Here is a 26,866-nt window from a genome sequence, read left to right on the forward strand (position 1 = left end):
GAAATGGCCTGTCAGCATCTACCCTGTCAAGGCCCCTCAGAATTCTACATGTTTCAGTGAGGTCACCACTCCTTCTTCTCATCTTCAATGACTCAGGGCCAACTCATTCAACTTTCAAAAGACAGTGCCTTTAACCATGAATGAATCCACTGTGCCTTCTTTGACCTGCTTCCAATGGGTATCCATTCATAAGTACAGTGTCCTTAACTATGCACAGTACTCCAGGTGCCATCTCACCAATGCCTTTTACAGTTGTAGCAAGCCTGGCCTGGATCTCACCCGGGTTTCAATGTACTCTCCAACTCTCTACTTCCTGTTCTGTGTCTACTTTAGGTTTAAATTCAGAGCCTTTCACCTTTTTGAGTTTGTCGAAGGCCTTTGTGGCTGTCTCTTCCTCCTGGGAGCCCTGTTTGGTCCGTTTCAATATGTTCTGTAACACAGAGGGTTCATCATTCAGTTAATTCAAGAGACAGAAGAGTGAGATCTGTTTACCTTGGAGCACAGAATGAAAGGGGAAATTTAATAGAGATGTTCAAAACAATGAGAGCACTTATGTGAAGATGAGCTGAACTTAAATGTACACAATGAGTTGTTGCGGCACGGTGGCACAGTGGTTAGCACTGCTGCCTCACAGCGCCAGGGACCTGGGTTTAATTCCTGCCTCAGGCGACTGACTGTGTGGAGTTTGCACGTTCTCCCCGTGTCTGCGTGGGTTTCTTCCGGGTGCTACGGTTTCCTCCCACAGTCCAAAGATGTGCGGGTCAGGTGAATTGGCCATGCTAAATTGCCCGTAGTGTTAGGTAAGGGGTATATGTAGGGGTATGGGTGGGTTGTCGCTTCGTCGGGTCGGTGTGGACTTGTTGGGCCGAAGGGCCTGTTTCCACACTGTAAGTAATCTAATCTAATCTAAAACAGTTTAGAATGGGATGCATGAAAGGGCAGTGGTTTGATTCAATATTAACTTGCAAAAGGGAATTAAATATGTACATTAAAGGGGAGATTTACAGGGCTGTGAGGAAAACATTGAACTTGTCTTGGGATTGCTGTTTCAAAGAGTCAGCACAATTACAGTGGGCCAAATGGCCTCCTTCAGTGTTGTAAGATTCTATGGTTTACAGCTTCGCATTTTATTGTATTTCGTCTTTTCTGTGATGAAGATTTATAATATTGGCACTTTACCTCCACCAGCATCTTCAGCCTCATTATCCTTTGGAAAGGCAGGATTAGAAATGAAGTGAGGGGCAGTCGTTGGCAAATCTGATCCTCCTCCAGCTTGTTCAACACACTGGAAAACCTGGAATTCTCCTGCCTGCAGAGGTGATCCAGAGAATAATTCAGTTACTACATTTCCTGGCTGTGTCTGTGTGTTATCCAGAGCAAATCACACTTGGATTCTGAATCACGGGGCTCTCAGTTCAAGCCCCTTTCCAGGGTTGGAGCACCAAAGGCCATGTTTGGACACTCCAGTCCACTGCCAGGGGTGTCGGAATTTAGATGAGACGTTAAACCGAGGCATGCTCGGTTATAAAAGATCCCAGGGCACTACTCTGAAGAACAGATCTGCTCTCCCCTGCATCCTGGCCCAGTCAAGATCAGAAAAAAATGATATTATCCGGTCAAAGCACATTTCAGCCTTTAGGAGCTGGCTGTGTGTATGTTGGCTGCTGGGGTTTATACATTTCAACAATGAACACACTTCAAAAAGTGGTGCAGTGACTGTAAAGCCCTTTTGCGCATCTATTACTTATGAGATGCTCTATTCAAATGTTAGTTTTGCTTCTTATTTTAAAGCAAGACTTCAAACCATGTGTCCGCTTTGCAGGTGGACTCGGTGGACTGTGTTTAGGACCAGGGATGCTCAATGATTTTCCCCCTTCTTGCCCCGGGCCACTAAGACAATAGTGCAGACAGAAGGTCATACTGGATTCCTCCTGGTTTCTCCTTTCAGGGTCACAACAGGTGGGGCATTGAATCACTGAGCCATCCCAACCTCCCATTACTTTGTGCAAGTTGATCATGCAAAACCGAAGACTCGTCTGCTCTCTTGTTGCATGAAAAAAACGTTTGCACGTACAGCAGCCGCTGGTAGGTCTGTTCCTGATAAGCCTGGTTGGTCACGTAAGGCACATAGACTCTCCTGAAGGCGGAGCAGTGAGCCAACACAATGTCACACACATCAAAGTTCAAGATGTTCTTCTCCAGCCTCTCTTCCAGCTCCTGCAGGAACCTGAGAACAACAGAGTAGACAAGACAGAGCCAGGCCCCTAGTTACCAACAAGGAACAGAACGGCTAACAATAACTATACTTACAAAGGGAGTGACAACCAAGAGATATATGGAACGTAAGTATCTATAGAAACGTGGCATGAGACTCAAAAAGTATGGCCACCCCCCACCAGTTCTTAACCTCAGATCCCACACGTTCACCTTCTTTTCCATTTCCTTCAGATCTACATCCACATATTCTCAGTCTCACCTTTAAATCTATCTCTCTCTAGAGACAGAAAATATAGTCCCTTATTAAACTGCTGACATCACTGCTCTCCTTTAGTAAGTTAATCCACACCCAATTATCTGTTCAGAGAGGGTTCACCTCTCGTTCCCATTTTTTTGATTGGATGAACTGATACTGGGGTTGGTCTGCAGACTGTGCTGTGGTCAGACAAGAATTCACGATCGCTTACAGAGGTGCCTCAGTCAGACAGTTTGGGATATTCTCTGTAAGCCTTGGCTCTCTCTGAATCACAGACAGGATGCAGACTGCTCTGCACTGAGATGGCAGCACCCCGGTGTTTGGCACTTTATCCAGCAGCTGCATGCCATTCTTCTGCCTCAGCTGCAATATTAGGAAGCTTGAGGTATCTGCATTCCCATATCACCCACTCCTCCACTGATAATATTCATCTGATTGCCCACCAGACTCACTGAGCTGATACAATAAACACACCACATAGAACATTTTGTTGCAAATACTTATTTCAAGTGCTGATGAGAGCTTTCAGCAAATGTGTGGTCAACATAATTTATCTAAATTAATTCTTTATAGTCAACTCGGCACATCAGCTTCAATCTATAAACAGAAAGGAAAATATCACAGGCAAAACTACTCTGGATTATTTCTGGCTGCAATAATACCATACGATATAAAATGTAGGAACAGAGTAGGCCATCCTGTCCATTGAATCCGTGAGATTGGGGTAATCTGATAATCCTCAACTCTGCTTCCCTGCCTTCCCCATAACCTTTGATTCACTTCCTGATTAAAAATCTGTTTCAGCCTTGAATATCCTTAATGTCCCAGCCTCAACGGCCCTCTGTGGGAAAGAATCCCACAGATTCACAACACTCTGAGAGAAGAAATCCCCCCTGTCTCTATCTTAAACCCTGGGATGATGCCCTCTGGTCCTAGACTCTCCTACAAGGGGAAACAACCTTTCCATATCTATGATGTCAAATCTTGAGTGGTTCAAGAACATGGCCTCTCATTCTTCTATATTCCAATGACTACAGGCCCACTTTACTCAGCCTCTCCTCAGAAGAGAGTCTCTCCACATCCAGTATCAGCCTAGTCAATCAGCTCTGGACTCTGTAGGGGTATGGGTGGGTTGCGCTTCGGCGGGTCGGTGTGGGCTTGTTGGGCCGAAGGGCCTGTTTCCACACTGTAAGTAATCTAATCTTTCCTTAGATAAGGAAAGTCCAAAACTGTTTACAGTATTCTGTGTATGGACTAGTGCCTTGTACAGTTTTAGTTAAAGCTGTTGCATTTAACTGACCACAGGAGATTATTATCAGACACAGTTAAGGTCACTGGGCTAGCAATGCCAAACATTCAGGTTGATGCTTGGGGAAAATGGATTCCAATCCAACCAGGCAGCTAATGGAATTAAACAAATTTGGAATATAAAGCTATGGATTTTGTTTTATATCAGAATGGCTCACTAATGCCCTTTGTGGGAGGAAATCTTTACTCCACACATGACTAGAGCAATGTGATTGATTCGCAATCGCCCTCTGAAAGCTGACTGGATCACTCATTTCAAGAGATGCAATATTGGTGGCTTTGCCAGTGATGCACAGAAAAGCAAAGCAGGCTACATTTCCCCCTTGAATAATTCCATGCTACCACCACCACTCCCTCCCACCCCACCCTGAGCTCAACTCCTGCAGGGGTCTCCTTGCACCTGGAAATGGATTGGCACAAGGTTCAATGAGCAGCTTCACTTGGAACCCACTCAATTCCGAAAACGAGGGGTTGAACATCAGCAGGCTATTTGGTTGCAAACAACATCACAGTCGAACATAATCCGTTCTCTCCTCATAGAAACACTGGCTGACTTGTTTTTCTCCCTTCTGCAATCAGTTGCAGTGCCTCCTACTGGTTTCTATGGCTCAGTGCCACGTGCAGAAAAGATTTTAGTAACTGTGTTATTGGAGGAATACACTGTTCCTGATCTTAATCCTATTATCTATGGAGATGGTCAAATTAGTCAAGTTCTTTTCAATGATCGTTGCAAGACTTACTTTTCACTGACTTCTTTGACATCGGGCAGTTTAGAGAATAGCCACTGTTTTTCCTGAATGTTGAGACATCCCTGGAGCTCCCTGGAGTTATTGAAATGTTCGACAGCAATGATGAGACTCCGAAGGTAAGAGCCTTCCGAAGTGACCAGCTCAAATTTAGCCTGTTGGACACAGAGACTGCAGCTGAGGTAGAATGTCGACACAGATTTACACAGCAACTCAAACTCAACCCAGGGTCACAAGCACCCGGGCAAAAGGCAGAACAACGCTGGAAGAACGCACATGAGTTGGATTGTAAAATGGGCGAGAATATCCCTTAGCAGGAATCAGCTGGGGACAGTGTTGTCAGTAACAGCAGAGAAGAATAGTCTGAATCTAAAGGGATTCCCAGCCTGACCACTGGGCAATCCAAGTTAATGCTCTGAGGATACAGGTTTCAATGATGTATGAAGAGAGACTAGACCAGTTAGGGCTATATTGACTGGAGTTTAGATGAATGACAGGGAACTCATTGAAACCTATAGACTTGGGAGAGAGGAGCGGCATGAAGCCATTCAATATGATCATGGTTGATCACCGAGCTCATACCTTAATCCCATCCTCCCCTCATATCCCTTCATTCCTTTAGCCACAAGAGCTCCATTTGCCTCCTTTTGTAAAACACAATGTTTCAGCCTCAACCACATTCTGTGGCAGTGAATTCCATAGGCTTGTCACGCTCTAGATGAAAATATTTCTCCTCATCTCAGTCCTAAAAGGTTGATCCCTTATCCTTAAAATAAGACTCCTGGTCCCAGGAATTTCTAACAGGACTAGACATGGTAAATGCTATCAAACTTGATCGTGGCTGAGGGAATCTAGTGGATAAGTCGGATTCTTTTAACGGTAATAAAGGCTATTATTGGGCTCACTAAAGATAAATCCTGTCTGTGATGCAGTGATAGTGTCCCGACCTCTCAGCCAGGAGGTCCAGGTTCAAGACTCACACGCTCAGAGGTGTGTCATAACATATCACCTGAACAGGCTGATTGGAATGGGAAATAAACATCCTTTCTCTGCGGCTGTTTTGGAGGTTTGACCCGGCACTAGTTTCCCAGCGGTTCATGTAATAAGGTTCAAGATTACAGGGGAACAAATCATCCCCTAGTTCTTCAGTCCAGCTATGCACTGGGCAGGTGCCAGGGAGAGGCTAAATACTTTGGGCAGAATGAAAGCAGGTGACCCTGGCCTGGGCCTAGACAGTTTCTCGCAGCTTGTTGATACCCCTCTACTGCGGCTGTTTCACAATCAGAGAAACAGGAGGGGAGATGCAAAAGATTGTATAAGATATGAAATGAATAATGTTAAAAAGACAAGGGGACTGAAATATTGCAGAATGGTTAGGCTTTCTCTGGGCGCTGAGATTGACCTTGGGACAGCAGGGCAGATGTGACCCATTGCTGGGTTCCTGTGCAAGGCCTAAACAATGTTTAACCCAGAGGGTTCACGCACCTCCTGCAGCTTCCGTTGCTCATTGCCCATTCGATCCAGTAACCCACTTCTCCGCACATCCGGGATATCCTGCCAAAGAGCAAAAGCGTTCCCTCGGACGGATCTGTGGGACCAGCTTGAGTTCTTTGGTAACGACCTGTACTTGCTGACCAGGATCGCATCATCTTCCTCGATGACTGTGTCAGCCCGCTTCTGTCTTTGGATTTCCCGGTCACTCGCCACGTTGCTGTACTCCTGGTACAGGATCGCTATAATACAAACCGGTACTGGAGTAAATCCTCAGTGCACTGCGCTGAGAACATCAACCAGAACCAGAAACCACAGCTGAGCAGGCAAAGTCCCTCCAGGAGAAGGTGCAGGGACAGCTAGCTAATGTTCAGTGCCCCAGAACAGCACTTCCCAAACGTTGTCCCCACTGTAAGCCTATTTTCAAGGCTCAAAGTTTCTCACAGTCCCTGTGAGAAGAGGGTGAAGGGAGAGGGGGGCCGGGCAGAGCAGGCTTGTGAGACCAGGAAAAGAGGGAGAACTCCATGACACAGCAATCATATCCAAATCAGAGCTCATGACCCCACTTGCTGTCCAATTCCCCCTCTCTTTGGGAAATCTGGCCCCAGGGTTTGATCCAGTCCTGACTGAAGGCTGCAGATGTTCCTCTGAATTGCGTCAACCTCTTTGCACCAACTCATGGTTCCGTGATTAACCTCTGAATAATGCTAAAAATTCAAACCCCCAACCCAACGTCTCTGCAAAGCGAGCAGCCCAAGAGACCCAGTTTGGTTTATGGCTAAAACGCTGTTAGCTTAGTCAGGTTGATAGTGAAGTCCAATTGGGCCTCAGTATCTCAGAGTTAGGGAGGGTCGAGGGCTGCTGTTGGGACATGGGTATGTGAACTACATAGGGGAGGACATAATGGGACTTGGTTCTCCACTTTCCACAGAAAGAAAAGGAAGATTTGCATTTACATAGCATCTCCTGTCACTACAGGACCATCTTGAATGCTCTCACAGCCAATGAAGTACTGTTGAAGCAATTGACCATGGTAACGAAGGAACTACAGCACCTCCCAAAGTCAGCATGAAGATTGTGAACAGGGAATCTGTTTTCAGATAATGCTGTTGGTGGGGTGAGGGTATTACTGGCTAGACCAGCATTTATTGCCCTTCCCTAATTGCCCAAAGGAGTCAGTTAAGAGTCAGCAGTGGAATCACATGTAGGCCAGAACATTTAAATTAGTTGATCACATGGGTTTTTATAACAATTGACTGTGATCACACAGTCACCATTAGGCTAACTTTTTACTGAATTCAAATTTCACCATGACCCTAGAACATTATTCTGGATTACTAGTCCAGTGGCAGTGCCAGTACACCAGCACTTCCTTGGCTAAACCTACAAATTTTGACTTGGAGGCAAGATTGCTACCAGTTGAATAGTCGAGACTATGGTTGATCAGACTGGGCTCAGTTAATGGATGGCATGGGGCATCAGTGGAAGCAAAGCACAGTGAGGATCAGCACCTTTTAAAGAGGAGAGAATGAGAATAAGGCACTGAACTCTCCTAGTACGGATGGGATGTTAACACAGCCCGATTCTGAACATACCTGTGAGGAGGGAGTAAATTCAGTTTTACTCACAGTTCAGTAGAAACCTGGAATGCCTCCTTTCTCGCAGCTGTTTTTCATTCAGTTCCCCTTCTGACCCCACTCTCCTGAACAAAGAAGCAGAAACAATTCCACGTTACGTTTAACATCATCTTCTAACACCCAGAGTGCAACTCTGAAGTACTGACTGTCTGGGTTTTACAAGGATTGCTGTGAACCGATATAATTGGCATTTCAATTGTTGATGTTAATGTTGACAAATGTTTGAGTTGTGTCTGCATGAGTGCAAGCATGTTTATCAGAGTATTAGAGTTTGTATGGTAAATGGATGGTTGTGTGATTATGTATGATGGTGTACCTGAGTGTCTGAGAGTGTGTGCATGTGTGTCTGTGCACATTTACACACCTATGTGTGTCTGTTTATACATATGAGTATGTGTGTGTGTATGTGTGCTTGTGTTAAGGAGTGTATGTGTGTAACTGACGGCGTGTGTCTGTATCTGAAAGTGGATTTGTTATGTGTGTGTGAATGTGTATGAGTGTGTGGGTGTTACCACATATGTTTATCAGAGGGATCACTCCATATCACAGTCTCAAGAGAAAGTGTTAAATCTGATTGCAACAGTTGGTGTATTTTTTTTCTTTATTCTCTCTTGGGCATCACTGGGCAATGCCAGCACATGTTGCCCACCCATAACTGCCTTTGAACTAAGTGGCTCGTTTGACCATTTCAGATGGCGATTAAGAGTCAAGTTCGTTTCTGTGGCTCTGGAGTCATGAAGAGGCCAGACCAAGTAAGGGCAGCAGATTTTCTTCCCTAAAGGACGTCATTGAACCAGATGGGTTTTTACAACAATAGAAGATGGATTCCTGGTCACCATCATTGAGACTAGCTTTTAATTCAAGGTTTTATTAATTGAATTTAAATGTCACCAGTTACTGTGGTTTGTGGATGCCAATTCCAATAGCTGGTCCATAGACCAGACCCAAATGTTACCTTGGAATGGTGCTGGGCTTCCACATGTTAGGTGGAGGACTGTCAAAGATGAGACCACTCCTTTGTGGCTTTGGAGACACATTGCTGTTGATCGAGACGAGAGACTTGCTCTTTTTTTTTGCATTCGATCTGCCTGAGAACAAGATGTAAGAAGGGAAACAGTGAGATACTCAGGACATCCAAAAGCCCTGCCTCACAGTCAAATATCTGACATCACCGAAGCGCAGTGCAGGAGAAACTAAGCAGAGACAGTGCATGTGAACACCCAGCGGCAAGGATCAGACTCTAACAGGTTGTTCAAGACCAGATACCAGAGATGATTAGGTGGTGTTCCAGAAACACCATAGACAGAAGACCATAAAATGTAGAGCAGAAATAAGCCATTCAGCCCATCGTGTCTGCTCCACCATTTAATGAGATCCTGGGTGATCTGATGTTCCTCATCTCCATCTTACTATCTTTTCCCCACTTCTCTTGATTCCCTTACTGATTAAAAATCTGTCTATTTCAGCCTTGAATATACTGAATGATATAGCCTTGACTGCCCACTGTGGTAAAGAATTCAACTAATTCCCCACCCTCAGGGGGAAGAAATTCCTCCTTGTCTCTGTCTTAAACCTGTCCTGCTTTATTCTAAGATTATGTTCTGTGATCCTGGACTCTCCCACAAGACCAGCCTTGAGTGTGAGGGAAGTTGCTGTGACTTTACAGAGCAAAGGTAACCCTGTAATCCATTTTACAACAACAACATGCATTCACATAGTTGAAAAGGCAGGCTTTCAGGTGTGGAAAGTGAGATAGAAAAGGCAAAGTGTTAAAGCCTATAGTGAGGTATATGTGTTTGAATGAAACTCTCATACTGAGTGAGACCAAATGTGCAGCATTTCTGAGACATTCAACAAGAGTGAGCCAAGATAAAAAATTAGCATCACACATAGCAGAAATCTGAAATATAAATTGGAAACAAGTACGGGGGTACACCAGTTTCATAAAGAGAAAATACTTAGAGACTGTTCCTGATCTTTGTACTGAACCCATGGATGCTAGCTATGGAGGACAGCAGACATTTCAGTCAGGCCATTCATGTGGCACAGGAGTCAAAGTGTGTCATGGGGCCAGATGGAAATAGCTGTACTCTGTGTCTGAGACACTGCACATAAATTACACACTGACTACAGACAGGATCAGCCCGTACAGAATCATTGATGCTTACTGGAAGTTTTAATTTGACGATCTCTTGTCACTGACATCCCAGCCAGACTCATCACTGTATGAATTCTTCATACGTCTTCAGCATTTACAATCTCACTTTCCCTTTTCCTGTTTCTGTGGAAACAATTCTGTGGCAATAACTTGCCAGTGTTGGCATTATCCCGGTAAATCTACCAGGGGGGTTTAATGAGAGGCTCAAAATCACACAAAACATGGGCTAACCACTGCCTCATCCAAATCTATCATTACCTCTTTGTTCTTGTCATAGAGTCATAGAGATCCTTTATTCCCTTATTTATAAACCCAAAGTAGTCAGCCAGCTTTCTGTCTGGGTTTATCTACCTGCTCATGCACAGCCTCAGGATTTTTTTTCAAAGTTTAGTTTAGGATATGAGTGTCTGTCAACAAGCGTAACATTAAACGCTCACGTCTAATCGCCCGGGATAAGGTGGTGGTGAGCTGCCTTCCTGAATCGCTGCAATCCACACGATGCAGGTTCACTCACTGTGCTTTCTTTCCCGTCATTGTTTGATACAACTGAGTGGCTCGTTACATCATTTAGTTAAGAATCAACCACAATGCAACGGATGTGGAGTTGTGTGTAAACCAGACTGGGGAAGGATGGCACCTATTCCTTTCCCTGAAGGCATTAGCACAGCAAATGGGTTTTTCATAACAATCCGATCATTTCGTACCATTTGAAAACCCATGAAAACCAATAAAGCAAATAAACACATAAATGGCTGACATCCCCTTAAAGTGGGACTGCTGCAAAAATCAAATCATCAAAGGAAACTTATAAATTTAGTTCAAATTATTACTCCAAGGGCTGAGGAGATCCTCCAGCCCCTACAGTGTGCACTGGCCACAGGAGCCCTCAAGTGCAGGAGGAAACTTGATCATTCATTTCCACATCTGTCAATTATTTGATCCCCCCAGCCACCATGGTGAGATTTAATCTAATGATCCTGGAGGTTGTGCCCTTATTCAATGGAGTTTGGAAGACTTTTATGTCCAACTGACCGTGGTTATTCACCTCATTGAACATCAAACAGCCGAAATGGTAAACTCTTTAATCTTTGTGTTTTTTTGCCCCACTTCCAAAAACAAAGTCACCACGTAGATGACCAACAGTACGCAGATGACTGGAGTGACCTTGCTCCCTGTGCACCAGCTTTTTAAGCCACTTTCTCCAATTCTACCAACAAGAAACTGAGTGAATGTTGCCGAAATAAAATCTGTATATTATTCATCGAACTTCAATCACACTTTATCAGCCAAATATTTCATCTCCCATAAATGTTGAAGGAGAGACTCTGGAAGATGTTGAGCACTTCCCAAATCTTGCCAGCAACCTGCTTCAAAAGGCCACCATTGACGAGGATCAGCCTTCTGCACATTAGGACAGTGAGTGTTTGACAACAAAGACCTCCATATGTCAGCAAAAATCCTAGGGTGACATTTTCCCCTCCATGGTGGTGACAAATGTCGAGAAGAGGGAATAATGGGGCGAGATAGCCCTGAAGAAGAACTGACCTCTTGCTACCTCAGCAACTGAGTGCTGGGTGGGAAGGTCCATAATGGACATTTCTCAATGAAGACCCTAAATGATCAATTAATGGTCAGTCAAGGGATTCAAACTTGTCACTTTGCCTGATCACCTGCTGTCCCAGCGGGTGAGAAATGTGGCTAGTTTCCTGAGTGGAAAACCATAATGACCTGCCCGAGGGGTGAGGGGCTTGCAATTGCCCCCAGTCTGAGAAAAGCCATGCCTAATCCTTGCCTCTGGCCCCTAGACTCCCAGAAGACATCAAGAAAATAGAAACAATGTACCTTCCCACTGCTGAGTTCCCCAAGGGATGGCAGACTTGTAGAGGTGGCTTCAAGAAAGGCACCTAGTGCTTTTTCATTCAATCATTCAAAATGGCAGCAAACTGTCCATCAATGTGGCTCCTGCTTTGAATTTCAACATCTTAAAGATGAGGCAGTGCAGTGGTAGAGAACAAAAGGAAATGGAGTCCTTCCTGTGCCTTACTGCTCATCCTGCCCCATCAGTCCAAAAAACCTGAGGGTTAAGACTCATCCAATTCACTGATATGAAGACCCCACAGCAGAAACCCACTACCCTCAACATTGGGCAGATCCTGTTGTACTAAACTGGCTGAATAGTTTTGTGGAAATTTAGTGGATGACGGAAGTTCAACAATACCATCAAGTTAGACTCTCAAAATGCCTTTGATAAAAGCGCAACACAAGTGATTTTGTGTTGACTGATGCCTAACCAATTTCAAAATCTTCTTAAACCAAAGACGTTCTTACGCTGTCCATCCTCCAGCTCACAGAATAATCTGCCCATCCAGGACACACTGCAAAATTGTGGTCAAAACTATAATTGTCTCCTCTCTTCTGCTCTATTCTTCCGTAAATTCTAATCTGTTGTCAGTTGGAAGCAATCTGGTCTCAAAGTCACAAACTACTGAGTTCAAGACTCTGCATTATCTAGGTCAATATTTACATTCGTAAAGAAAGACAGCACAGATATGCTCTTAACAGCACTTGAGTACAATCTGAGGGTTAGCTCAGTTGGCTGGGTGGCTGGCTTGTGAGGCAGAGTAATAGTAACAGTAATGGGTACAGTTCCTGTGCTGGTTAAGGTCACCATGAAAGACACTGCCTTCTCAATCACATCCCTTGCCTGAGGTTAGACCACCACCTCCAGTTGCCTCTCTCTAATAGGAAAGAAGCCTATGGTCTTCTGGGACTGTAGTCACTTTCTATTAGTATCTCCAAAACAAATGTTAATTTATCATTTACAGTTTGTGGAACCTTGCAAAATGACAGATACTTTCAAACAGCAACTCATGGGCCTAGGGAATGTTTGGACAGTGGTGATACAAAGGTAAAGTCACCACAGGGCTGTACTCTCATTAGAGAGAGACAATTGGTGGTGATTTAACCTGAGGGTCAGCATGCCTCAGGTGGGGGGGGGGGGGGAAAAGAGAAATTCATAGTAACCTCAGCCAGAGTGGGAAGTAAACACATGCTGTTGGCATCACTCTGCATTGCAAACTAGCCTTCCAGCCAACTAAGCTAACCAAACTCCTGCAGAAGTGACAGGAGGTGAGAGGGGAAAGATTTAAAAGAGATCTAAGGGGCAACTTTTTCATGCAGAGGGTGGTGCATGGATTGAATGAGCTGCCAGAGGAAGTGGTAGAGGCTGGTACAATTATAACATTTAAAAAGCACCTTGCATGTATGAAAAGGAAGGGTTTAGAGGGATATGGCTCAAATGCTGGCAAATGGATTAATTTAGGATATCTGGTCAGCATGGACGAGTTGGACTGAAGGGTCTGTTTCCATGCTGTATATCTCTATGACTTTATGCTTTTGAAATGTAGGCTATCTCTCTCTATTCCAATGTCTAGTGCAGAAAGGGGTAAGTTAAACCTTACCTTCAAGGGAGAAAGCGGGAGTCTTCTCTCTAGGTGTAGACCTTCCTGGCATGGACTTGTTCAGTTTCAAAGCTTGTGCTACTTTCTTCTGAGAGAGATGCAATCTGTTTATCAGTTCGGAGGCTGAAAAACGCCGTTTCTCCTGCTCCATGCAGCTGGCAATGGATGGCATCTCACCCAAGTTGCCCGTGGCCGCTAAGTGACACTGAATCTCTGGCCCCAGTCCTTCCGATTTCCCCCATCCTTCCGGCAGTGATTCCGATGGGAGCTCGTCTGAGGCAGAATCATCCAGAGGGACAATGTCATCCTCCAGTGAGAAGCTGTTGCTCAGGAAAGCATTGTCTTTCAAGTCATTGTCAAATAGGGTCCCTGTAAACATGGACTCGCAGTCTAGACTCCCACTGCTGAAGGACTCGTCACTTGGAGAATCTGTAGAATAAACTCGCACTTTTCTCCCTGGAAAAGAAAAACAAGGTGTTGTCAGTAAAAATCACAAGATGCCAGCTTCACCCAGGTGCTCAGTGTACTCAAGGAATGTTAAACCAATTCTGCGAGGAGTTGTGAATTCCATACCTGGGAGGGTCAGCTCCTCACCTCACACACATTGTAGAAAGTAAAGCATCTCTTACACTGGACGACAATCTCTCATCTCCTCTATCACACCCATTTATGTTTTGTCACTATTGTACTCGCTCTCGGCATCTTGCCTCCCTTGTGCTTCCAAGTCTAAACCTGCCATCTTCACCGTTTACATCAACTCGTCTTCAACATGTTGGAAACTCGAGTCATCTCACAGTATCGTACTCTCATTCGTTTCTTTCCATCCAACACAATTGCTCAGAGTTTGGTCTCTCTATCTCCCTGTAGAACATAACTTGATGCAACTTAGAACATTACAGTACAGGCCCTTCAGCCCTTGATGTTACGCCAACTTGAGCCAGATCTCACCCAATCGTAAATGTTTGATTTGCCTTAACTTGCCTTCGACTGTCTCAACCTAGCATTGAAGATCCCTTCATTTTTAAACTCTGTCCAGCCCATTTATAAGTCAACTCCAGAGACATTAAGCAACTATTTAGTGAAGGGAAAATAACAACAAAAATCTGTGTGATTTGTAAAGGGTCTGGCTTCAAACAATGGACAAAACCTCACTGGAGAATGTTCTCTGTCAGTGATGTTGTCACCTAAGTACCTGTTTGCTCTTTTTCTTCACTATCCCTCAATACACCACCCAAGGACCATACCATCTGCACTAAACACTGACTACGTGACCTCAGGGGTCCACTATCGGATGTATGTCCACAGTAAATCTGGACATCCTTCAAATGTTTAAGGATGGCCTGGAGGAGATGTGGTCACCTGCTCCACTACTGGACCATGAAGAACAGCTCAAATTCTGACTTTGGCCATTCAAGTCAGATCATCAACCACATACTGTACTCCTGCCCCAAGATATCCTTTCCTGGGGCTATCATAGCCATTCACTTTGCATCAACTGAAGACACTAAATGATTGTTAACCTTGATGTTGAACTATAACCATGTCCCTAGCCTGCTTCACTGTTTGTGATAATTCTTTAATGTGATTGGTTGCTGAAAAAAGTGTGATGATAATACTGCAGCTCTAGTCTGGGAATCCTCATTAAAGAACCCGAAAATCAATTGCATGTCAGGAGAGTTACAGCTTTTCTCAGAGAGATCACGAGATCTCACAATAATGTTTTATTCAAAGTCAATTGCTTTGCTATTGACACATGGCTCCATGAAAGTGGAGTCACAGGTAGATAGGATAGTGAAGAAGGTGTTTGGTATGCTTTCCTTTATTGGTCAGAGTATTGAGTAAAAGAGTTGGGAGGTCATGTTGCGGCTGTACGGGACATTGGTTAGGCCACTGTTGGAATATTGCGTGCAATTCTGGTCTCCTTCCTATCGGAAAGATGTTGTGAAACTTGAAAGGGTTCAAAAAAGATTGCCAGGGTTGGAGGATTTGAGCTATAGGGAGAGGCTAAACAGCCTGGGGCTGTTTTCCCTGGAGCGCGGAGGCTGAGGGGTGACCTTATAGAGGTTTACTAAATTATGAGGGGCATGGATAGGGTAAATAGGCAAAGTCTTTTCCTTGGAGTTGGGAGTCCAGAACTAGAGGGTATAGGTTTAGGGTGAGAGGGGAAAGATATAAAAGAGATCTAAGGGACAACGTTTTCACACAGAGGGTGGTCCGGGTATGGAATGAGCTGCCAGAGGAAGTGATAGAGACTGGTACAATTGCAACATTTAATAGGCATTTGAATGGGCATATGAATAGGAAGGGTTTGGAGGGATATGGGCTGGATGCTGACAGGTGGGACAAGATTGGGTTGGGATATCTGGTCGGTATGGACGGGTTGGACCGAAGGGTCTGTTTCCATGCTGTACATCTCTATGACTCTATGACATCAAAGCCCAGGATGTTGCCTTGCTATTCTTGAGGTAGAGAGAGCTAAACAGGGTTAAAGATCCTCAACATCACTCATCATCAGGTCATCTTTGACTGAAACATTATCTAGACCAGAGGCAACTGGGGGAAATATAGTGAGGGATGGATAATGAGGGAAGTTGGAAGGTTTAACATATAATAGAAGTCAGTTTGATCTTGCACAGAAAGATCTCCACATAATCTCTAAAAAGCTTGGACGGTTATTATCCTGTTTACATGCCAAAAATTGTTAACTCAGGAAAGGTTCAAAATGTGAGTAAATAAGGGTGTGTCTCTGCACAAAAAATTCTGTTTCTATAGCAACTGTCAGTAAGTCATGTCTGGTGTCTCGTGGAACAACATGAAAAATCTTTAACAACAATAAATAATAGCTGTTGAATACGATTGAAAGTAGAGATGCACACAAGTACCACTGCCCCATAGTTCTTTGATATTCTTGTAAACACACATACACTCTTACACACCAAGTGACAACCACAGGCCTTATACACACATCAATAATCACATCCCAAGATTTTACATAGAGACTGCCCAGACACAATTTCTCACACGTATGCTCAGTCCTTGTGTACTCAGTCACACATACACGCACATGCATATGCTCTCACACATCCTCATACCCCAAATGATTTTTCAGATTTGCATATGTAAACAAGGATGTGTACACAGAAATTTTAACTCATGCAAACAATTCTATGCACGCACCTCCTTATACACAATGTGACTCAGAAGACTAGTACAAATTGTACATTTGTTAGTCTGAACTGAGAATGAAGCATCTGCGCACCAAGGTGCCACACACACAAACACACACACACACACACACACAGATGAAAACCCTCATATCTGTGCTTGTAGATACATGTCCTCATAGGCATGTGTGTATATGTGGACTTACAAATTTGTCCAGCACACAGGCATTGTCAAGTGCTGGTACATACACACTGGCCCAGACAACACACTGGTGCAATGATATGCATGTACATTTACACTGGTAAACCACATAGTCATCCATTATGAATGGGCATGTGCTATTATACTTCCAATTACATATCCACAGTCTTAATAAGATCACATCTACTTCCATCTCTACATCACTGGCCAATTCTAACCTGCCTCAGGACTTCTACTACTGCCACTCTTTCCAACAAGGCCCAGGAGAGGGGCAATGTGAATCATCAGGGCCTATGATCTCAGGGGGATCTAGGCCTGAGCAGCAACACCCTTCTCAGCAACCAACTGGAGCACTGTCAGTCCTTTACAGTAGAGAGGCAGATTCTACAAGGGACTGCTCCTCCAATTAGAAATTCTGTTTAAATTGGTTTGACCTATCACAAATCCAGGAGCGAGCAAACATATGACTGAGGAGCAACTGGGAAGGTAAGTACTTGTGGTGATCAAGTCACCAGCATTAGTGTTGACCTGGGCCAATCCTTGGGGATTACCATCTGAATCTGGGACCACTCCTTAGGTTTGGCCATCAGGAATGGGGCATAGTCTTCATAGTTTGCCAGCAGGATCTGGGCCCAGTCCTCTGGAATTGCTATCAGAATCAGGGCCCACTCCTCAGGGATTGCTATCAGGAAATGGGGCCCAGTCCTCAGGGATTGCCATCAGAATCAGGGCCCACTCCTCAGGGATTGCTATCAGGAAATGGGGCCCAGTCCTCAGGGATTACCATCAGGGAATGGGGCCCAGTCCTCAGGGATTGCCATCAGGATCAGGGCCCAGTCCTCACGGATTGCCATCAGGAACCAGATCCAAATTGGAATCAGCAACCAGGCCCAATTGTCAGGAGTTTCCATCAGAAACTGGGCTCAGGCCTCAGCGATTATCATCAGCAACTTAGCCCAGTGTTTAGGGATTGCTATTAGAAATGGCTGAATCCTTGGGGATTACCACTGGGAACTGATCTCAGTCTTTAGGGTTTGCTGCCTGGAATCTGGCCCTGGCCTTTGGGATTGCCACCATGAGCTGGGCCTTAGAGGATTTCTGCCAGATTTGGGCGTTAGGGGTTGCCTGGAGTCAAGAACTGCTGTTATTTGTGTCCTGGGGATGTTGTCTGTTGCTGAGAGTGGGATGAAGGAGGGTGAAAAGGAGGAGACTGCAAAACATAGGTAGGACAAGGCTGTCCTGAAGGAGGAGACTGCAAAGGGAGGGAAAGGAAGAGGCTAGAAGTACAGTTGAAATGAGGATGTTGAAAGGGTTTGGAATGAGTCTACCAGGTGGAGGGGAGAAGATAGAAGCTTTAACATGGTTGAGAATAAAATTGCAAAGGATAGAGAACAGTTTAAAGCTGTCAACAAATGTATTCTCAATGAACCAGATGGCAGATAATTTTGACATTACTGTGCTAACAAATTGTTTGCAAATAAATGTGGAATCTCTAACTTAAGGCTCCAAATGTTCAAAAGCTACAAATGGAGAAAATCAGTGGATGCTATTATAATGAACACTGAGTCAATTATTAAATGTAAATTGAGACTGAGATTCGAGATGTAGTAAAAAGGATAGTAACAGCCCTGGGTAAAGTTTTCTAGCTTTGTGCACTTGTGACAGAAACAGATCAGTTGTGATGTCATTAGTCTGCAGAAGGTTTGTTTAGGATGACGGCTTTTTCTAGGTAGAAGTATCTGTTAATTAGTTTGTAAAAACTTGTCACAAACTTTTGTCTGTTGCCTTTATCTAATTTAAAAACTGTGGTATCCAGTAAATGGATATTTTCCTTGTGTGTTGTGGCTTTACATTTAAAGGAGAGTTCAAGATATCTGCATTTATCTAATTCTGTCATCCCCAGCACCCTGATACTAACTGCACCATCATTCAACTAAAGAGCCTTTAATCTCCTGGATTTCTTTTGCAGAGAGGGGCTGCTCTGTTGAAACAGTAATTTTGTCTTTGCAGCTTTGTGAATGTTTAGTCATTGATTGTTCTTTCTCACTGGTAGCTTCTATGGAGCAGTTTACACCATATCTGCGATTTATGTCAGCAGATTTTTAATTCTCAATCTACTGTTCTGAAACAGGTACATTGTTTACTTCAACTTTTACCCCCAGTAAAAACAGCATGTTCCCTTTCTCAATTCTGCCATTTGAGGATTGCTTCGTGCCTGCCATGACATACATCAAAGGATGCTTCCTGGGAAGGGGAGGATAATAAAATTCCCTGCTGGAACTTTTCTCTTCTGAGTCACCTCAGACTTGAATTTGACATTACTTTTTTTTCTCCAAACTGTGTCCCATTCTGAATTACATCAATAATAGGTTTATCACGTTAGCTCTGGGCAGGTCTATGATTATCTCATTTCTTGTGTGTCCTCATAAACTTTGCTAAAATTTGCCATCGTCTTAACTGAAAACATTCCTGCCAAACCAATATAGTTAAAGGTGGCCTTCTTGATGATGGTATGAAACAATTTCTCATACTAAGGTAGAAAGTCTCAGTGCATTCTGCTTTATATTTCAATTCTGACATGAGTCTAGGGAGTTACTTGAAATTTTCTACCAGTTGCCTTTTGAGCAGTTGTTCCTTGCCTTTAGCTGGTTTTACTCCTTTCATCGTCTGAGGAAAATTGCAACCAAGGTGCATCTTCATACTCAACAACAGCATTCTCTCTAATTTCCTTTCTGGTTGTGTGAGCCTCCAGGAATTGGAAATTAAACGGCAAGCTGACACTAATGGCTGCACATGCAGCTGCACAGGATGACCTAGAGGAAATGTTGCTCCAAAGTGAGAATTCACAATTATACAGTACACAGCAGGTCCTTCTACTGTTTGTATTCTGCTAAATTGGAGAAATGCTTCTGGTATTCCTTTCGACATAAGTGCTTTCCTGAAGGACCATGTACCTGTAATTGTATTGCTGTAGGCGACAGACAGTGTTTTCTTTCAACTGTGGTTCACTAGCTGATAATATAATGTTATATGCCTCAGTGTTTGCCTTGAAATGATCATTGACGTAAATATCCTTTTGCCACAAAACAATGGCTGGATAATCTATCTCCTATGATACACTCATATCTTTTCTTCTGTAATAGACTATTCCACCTCATTCACCTCTTTGTGCAGATTCTTATTTGACAGCTAGCATACCGAGGCTAGGTGAGGCTTCTTTCCTTCACCGTACTGATCAGGGCTGTTGTGGCAGTTCCGTAAAACTGCCACACATTAGGGCCAAAACTGAGGACTTCTACCTTGTCCCAGCCAAAATGGATGGTTCCCACCTTTTCTGTGACTTCACTGGATTAATCCGGTTGTTCGGGGCATGAATCCCACTTCTCCCTGTGTCTTTTACAATTTGTTCCCAGATTATTCACGCTCCCACAGATAAAATAAATGCTTCACACTTTTACCAGAATTTTGAAGCATCTCTCCTGCCTATCCTACAGCCTGAAAAAAAGTCCACTAACTTCCTTCTTCCATTGGACCAGGGCTGCTTAGGCTTCTATTTTTTTTCCCCCCGTTGCTTCAATTCTGGCTGAGCAACATGCCCAGGTCCATGAACTTGGTTTAACTTGTTCTGTGACTTTTGAATTCCCTCTCTGTAGCTATCCTCACGGTGCCCGCCCACTAGGAAGCAATGCTTAATCTGAATTGTACATACTTCTCACTTTTCTGGTCTTAATTTAGTGCTGATTTTGAACTTGTCCCTTGTCCATCAACAATTTTAGCTTTACTCACGGAACCTCTGACATTTGCTTACTCTCTGGATAAACCCTGAATCGGGACTGCTCCTCCAGACCCCTGTCACATGATGCAGGCTGTCTCTTGAGTAACTAATTCTAATAGGGGGTTTAGTATGCATTTTACAGTGTGGCTGTTAGGTCTGAAATTCTTACACCATTGACTGTAGTTTCGACCTTGTTGAATCTTGTCACAAGGGTTTCCTCCATAAGGTTCTTAATTGTTCAGCTCTTCCCTGCTGCTGACTGCCTGCAGGAGATGGCTGCTTCAACCTGACACTAAACCTTCAAACCTCCATTACTGCCAGCGTGTGGTATGTATGTTTAAGTTAAACCAGGTCTGCACTTCACCATGGGTTAGGTTTGATGGTACCAGCCTCAATAGAGATCTAAAATGCCTGTTTTGTCTAGTGTGGTAGAGGAAAACTATTTACTAGTATACTTAGAACATGCTCCTGTATTAAACAAGAAATGATTAATTGCACGTCAGCAACTAGACACAGGTTACATTGATTTGATTGACGTTGTGACAGAGATTATGAGCAGGACCTGAATGTTAGGTCTCAGATCCTAAGCTATTCTGCCTATGGTCCATATAAGATCATAATAATGGGTGATGTTTAAGGCACACCACAGTATTAACTTTTATAGACTCTTACAGCTGTATACAACAGTCAAAGGGCCATGAGAGGAGTGGGTTTGATCAGTCTGTTTCAATCTTTACTTCTTTCTTTATGGACCACAGGTATCTACTTGCCTAAGCGGAAATATTTAACGTGCTAGGGTAAGTATTGAGAGTATAACAAATGAATCAGTTCCACTCTTGCCTGATATCCATAGACCATATCCATAGACACAACTGAGCAGCTGGAGGGACCATAGAGTGATGAGACCAGCTCTCTAGCTCCTAATGAGGACCTGACTGAAATTGTAGCTCTCCGAGAGCAGTTAACAGGAATACACTAATGAATTCATGTAGCCATTTGTAAAAGCCCAGCAGTTGTTAAAATTGCTCACAGTAGTGCTCTGCTCCATAGTTTAACAGTAGCTCTTTCTATTGAACTCCCGATGCAGGCATAGCAATGGAAGGTTCGAAGCAGCACAGCCCTCCCATCCAATGCAGCTGACTAAGGGACAAGCTGAGTTTCTGTTGCGGGAGGCATTGCTTTGATGTTCAGGAAAGAAAGGGTTGGGAAAAACAGTGAATGTGTGTCAGTGGCCCAGCAATGTGTCCTGTCCAAGGCCGGATTGGTTGAAATCAGCACCTCTCTCTGTGGGCCAGGGGATGCTCCCGCTCACCCAGAGGGATGAAGAGACTGAGGAGAAAACCAAGACTCCACTTGTTCCATTCCCAGTCACAGGTGAGAATAGGCCCCTTTAGCCTGCTCTGCCTTTCGCTAAGATTGGAGTTGATCTCACTGTGGCATTAACTCCACTTTCCTGACCAGCCATATCCCTACACTCCCTCGTGGATCGAAGATCTGCCTCGCTCAGCCTTGAATATTTTGACTGACCAGCCTCCAAGATTTGCTGGGGAGGAGAATTTTTAAGACGTGAGAGAAGGAATTCCTCCTCATTTCTGTGTAAATGGGACTAGCCTTTATTTTAAAGCTGTGGTACCCCCAGCCCCGGTTCTAGATTCCCACATGAAGGGAAATCAGCAGTGACCCTGCCAAGCCCCTCAGAATCAATAAGATCATCTCCCGCCTTCCTAAAACACATTGTGTAAAGGCCCAAGTTCTATCCTCATAAGACGAGGAGAAAGTGAGGACTGCAGATACTGGCGATCAGATAAAAAAGTGTGGTGCTGGAAAAGCACAGCAGGTCAGGCAGAAGGGCTTATGCCTGAAACGTCGATTTTCCTGCTCCTTGAATGCTTCCTGACCTGCTGTGCTTTTCCAGCACTACACTTCTTGATTATCCTCGTAAGACTACAACTTAATTGCAGGAATCAACTGAGTGAACCTTCTCTGAACTGCCCACATTGAAAGCTTTGAGATATTGCAGAGTAGATTAAGGGTTAGTGTAGACTCTTCGAATATCTTTATAAAATATCAAAGTGTTTTTTCAATAAATGTAAACAGCTTGATGAGGTTAAAAGCAAATAAAGAATTAAATAGCTTCATCCAAAAGCAAAATACTGCAGTTGTTTAAGTCTGAATGAACCGTCTGGAAATCCTCAGCAGGTCTGGCAGTATCTGTATACGGCGAAACAGAATGAGTGTTTCTCCAAAAATGTTGCTGACTCACCATGGATTGCCCATCCTCCCTGTCCTTGAACTGAGTGGTTTGCTGGGCCATTTCACACAGAGTCAACTAAATGGGTCTTCTTCCCCAGGCGGCTAAGGAAATTCAGCATGTCCATAAGGACCTTCACCAACTTTTACAGTTGCACCATAGAAAGTGTGCAATCCGGGTGCACTATGGCCTGGTATAGCTGCTCTGCCCAGGAGCCACAGAAAGTGATGTGCACAGCCCACCCCATCATGGAAGCCAACCTCCCATCCAGGGACTACATTTATACTGCTTCCTGCTGTAAAAAGGCTGCTAAGATCATCAAAGACCCATCCCATGCTCTCCTACAACCTCTCCCATCAGCTTGAACAATGCACCAACAGGTTCAAAAATAGCTCCTTCCCTGCCGTTACTAGCATCCTGAATGGACCTCTCCAACTTCACATAATGTTGACCTTGCTTTTTGAACCTCCTGTGCAGCCATAACCTTGTAGGCCTTGCTCTGTCTCAGCACCCTATGATCTGTATGTCCTCTTATGCTATGATCTGCCTGTACTGCAGGTAAAACAAAACTTTTCACTGTACTTAGGTACATGTGACTACAATAAATCAAATCAGAAATCAAATAAATCAAATCAAAATTAGTTGTGGAGATTTGAAAAGGATGATAGATTTCCTTCCCTAAAGGATATAAATTACCAATGAGTTTTTCAATAATAAATGATCATTGTCACAGGTCCTTATTTTGAGGCTAGATTAATATTCCAGATGTTTTGTCAATTGAAGTTAGGTTTCACCATGTACCACAATGTGATTTGAACCCATGTGCTGGATTACCATTCCAGTGTTATTATTTCCCCAAAAAGCAATATGCACTTTATTGTCAAGGTTCACGTTAGAATCACTGGTGGCACAGTGGTTAGCACTGCTGCCTCACAGCGCCTGAGACCCGGGTTCAATTTCCGACTCAGGCGACAGACTGTGTGGAGTTTGCATGTTCTCCCCGTGTCTGCATGGGTTTCCTCCGGTGCTCCGGTTTCCTCCCACAGTCCAAAGATGTGCGGGTCAGGTGAATTGGCCATGCTAAATTGCCCGTAGTGTTAGGTAAGGGGTAAATGTAAATGGGTGGGTTGCGCTTCGGCGGGTCGGTGTGGACTTGTTGGGCCGAAGGGCCTGTTTCCACACTATAAGTAATCTAATCTAAAAAAGGACAAAGAAGAATAAGAAGTAGTAAATGATCAGAAACAAAAATAGAAATTGCTGGAAAAGCTCAGCAGGTTTGGCAGCATCTGTGGGGAGAAATCAGAGTTAATGTTTCAGGTCTGGTCTTCTGAGGAAGGGTCACTCAACCCGAAACATTAACTCTGATTTCTCCCCCCAGATGCTGCCAGACCTGCTGAGCTTTTCCAGCAATCTCTATCTTTGTTTCTGACTTATAGCATCTGCAGCTCTTTCGGTTTTTATTAAGCGATCAGAAATATTTACTTGTTGTTTTCTCCAGGTCTGATCCTTGTGAGGGCCGCCTCTGTAGACCACTGGACTCACCCCTCTCAGACTCCGCCAGCAGCGTATTGAGGGAGAAGTCACTTTTGGAAGTGACTGTGAAGTTGCTCTCAGTGGCCAGGCTCTGGTGTGGCCAGCTGTCAGCCTTGCCCACGACCTGCCGGCCAGACAGTGCACAGATACCTGCTGGAGTCCCTGTGACAGGCCCATGGTCATCACTGGCACAGTACAGAGGCAAGCTGTCTGCCGACCCTTGCCCTGCAATGGCTTTTGCCTGCGAAGTCCTGAACCGCACTTGGGTTTCGCTGTCAGTGTTCCACTCGCTGACTGGCAAGGCGAGCTGTCTCCGGAGTTCAGCTTTGGATCTTAGAACTTGCTGCCCATAAAGAATGGCCGCTGACTCCCTCTGTGCATCCGAATCTGGTATGTCCTTTGCTTCCAACTCCTCACCATTTGGGGTCTCTGCCGCATCGGAACTGAATGAGGTGTTAACCCGCTTTTGACCATTTTGTATACAGTCTGGCCGCACATTAAAGGAGACACTCTCCTCCTTGCAGATGGCAATGTGGTTCTTCAAGCAAGGGCTGTCCTTTAGACTGTCCTTGAGCGATTCCATCTCCTCGCCATTGGAAATATGCATCTCTGCAGGACAACAATGGGAAAATTTATTCAGAGCAAGCAGAGATTGAGGAACAGAACATAAGCCAGCAACAGTGTCAGATCAGACAGCCTGACAAATGCACTGAGGCTGACTAATATTGTAATTCCAAACCTTATTAAACTGTCCTCATATCTCAGTCACTACAGGGGCAGCCCCATGTGGAGCGGAACACTACACTGCAGGAGATCGCAGGCTTGCTGCTCCCAACAATCTGGGACCATCACAATTGGGACAGACAAAATCAGATGGGGAACCCTGCTGCTGATTTCCCAGCTACCCTGTATTGGTCAGTGATATGTAAGTGTAGGCATCAAGTGCAGTCAAATAGCCCCCTGCACTGACCATACAGGGTACACATGCATTGGTGGCTGCTTTCAATGCAATGGTACTCCAGTGCAAATGAACATAACAATAGTAATCAGTGAGATTGGGCAAATCTTCAATTAGATATGACTGGTGTCAGTGTGTTGGCTACCAGAACTCTACAAGTGGGCCTAGTGTGTAAGACCGAAGAAATGCGCAACAACCTTTATCACTTTGGCTTAAAGTCAAAGGAGCATTTAATTCCAAATAAATCACCCACCTCCAGAGTCAGCCTCATTATCTAAACCTCTGGTTGGTAAAGAAACCATTTGCCAGTGAGGTAAAGTTAACCATATTTGCTTCAAGAGGCAAAATAGTGTCTGGCCACCTTTATCCAATTACAACAACAATTACTTGTATTTCAGGTGGTGTCTAAAACTTGATAATGTCTTCCAAGACATTTTACAGGAGAATAATCAGACAAAATTTAACACTGAGACACACAGGAGATATTCAGAAAGCTGAGCAAATATTTGGTCAAAGATTTAGATTTTAAGAAGGGTCTTAATGCATGATAGAGAAATGGAGAGGTTTAGGGAGGGAAATCCAGAACTCTGCGCTCAGACAGTTAAAGATAGAAATGCCACGCGTAGAGTGATTAAAATCAGGCCTGTGAAGGAGGCTGGTATTGATGGAGCCCTGAGATCTCAGAGGGGTGTAGGTAGGAAGAGGTTACAGCAATAGAGAAGAGGAACAGCATTGTAGGATTTAGAAACAAGGATGGGAATTGTAAAATGGAGGTGTTGCCATTCCGTGGGCACTGCTAGCCACTGATCACAGCAGTGATGGGAGACAGGGACAATACATGTTATGATACTTGCAGCAGAGTTTTGGATGAGCTTGAGTTTATGGTGATTGGAAGCCAAGAACGCAAGGAGAGCACCGTCATAGCCAAATCCATTAGATGAAGATTTCAGCAGCAGATCAACAGAGACAGGGGCAGAGACAAGCCACATTAACAAGGCAGAGATGAATGTTCTTTGTGAGAGAGAGGATATGGAGTCAGAAGATCATATCTGGATCAGATAGGACACTAAGGTTGTGGACAATCTCGTTTAGTGGCGACATCGGCCAAGAGAGGAATGGAGTTAGCGGCGAGAGAATCACGATTGTGGGAATGAATGGTCAACAGCTTTGACCTTCTCAATACTTACTCAGAGAAAATTTCTGTTCATCCAGTCCTGATGTCAGACAAGCATCTGATGTGACAGATCAGAGCTGGAGAATTGAGAGAAGTTGTGGGGGGGGGAGGTGAGATAAAACTGGGGACATTAGAGTATATGCAAATCTGACATGGTGTCAGATTTAGATTTGATTAGATTAGAGATGATGCTGTTGACAGTGAAAATAGGAGAGGACCAATGAAAGAGTGACTCCTAAGATAGCGATGCAACGGGAAGGGAACCCTGAGTCAGGGAGAGGCACGAGTAGGCCCAGCCAAATCGATAGCTGTGTGCAGTTTTGGTCTGTTCTTGCTGTAGACGGAGTGCAGTGGAGGGTTTCCAAATTGATTCCTGGGATGGCAGGACTGACAGTATGAGGAGAGATTGAGTCAGTTAGAACTGTATTCAGTGGAATGTGGAAGAACGGGGAAGGGAGTGGGGGTTCTCTCAAAGTAATCCTTCAAAATTCCAACAGGATTGGATAGGTCAGTTGCAGGAAAGATGTCCTTGTTG

At 44.3% G+C, this 26,866-nt stretch overlaps 1 protein-coding gene across 1 annotated transcript in view; it reads right to left on the reverse strand.

Annotated features, from left to right (window-relative positions):
* Positions 1–26,866, reverse strand: part of arhgef19 (Rho guanine nucleotide exchange factor (GEF) 19) — a 99,408-nt gene that overhangs the window by 22,611 nt on the left and 49,931 nt on the right. The window contains exons 2-10 of the mRNA XM_060852156.1: positions 24,149–24,808; positions 13,275–13,730; positions 8,611–8,743; positions 7,647–7,720; positions 6,013–6,260; positions 4,522–4,682; positions 2,075–2,227; positions 1,180–1,309; positions 356–430 (exon numbers count right to left, since the gene is read on the reverse strand). Coding sequence (XP_060708139.1) covers positions 356–430; positions 1,180–1,309; positions 2,075–2,227; positions 4,522–4,682; positions 6,013–6,260; positions 7,647–7,720; positions 8,611–8,743; positions 13,275–13,730; positions 24,149–24,808 — 2,090 coding nt within the window. The remainder of the gene's footprint in view (positions 1–355; positions 431–1,179; positions 1,310–2,074; positions 2,228–4,521; positions 4,683–6,012; positions 6,261–7,646; positions 7,721–8,610; positions 8,744–13,274; positions 13,731–24,148; positions 24,809–26,866) is intronic.

Source organism: Hemiscyllium ocellatum, chromosome 37, assembly GCF_020745735.1.
Source record: "Hemiscyllium ocellatum isolate sHemOce1 chromosome 37, sHemOce1.pat.X.cur, whole genome shotgun sequence".
NCBI lineage: Eukaryota > Metazoa > Chordata > Chondrichthyes > Orectolobiformes > Hemiscylliidae > Hemiscyllium > Hemiscyllium ocellatum.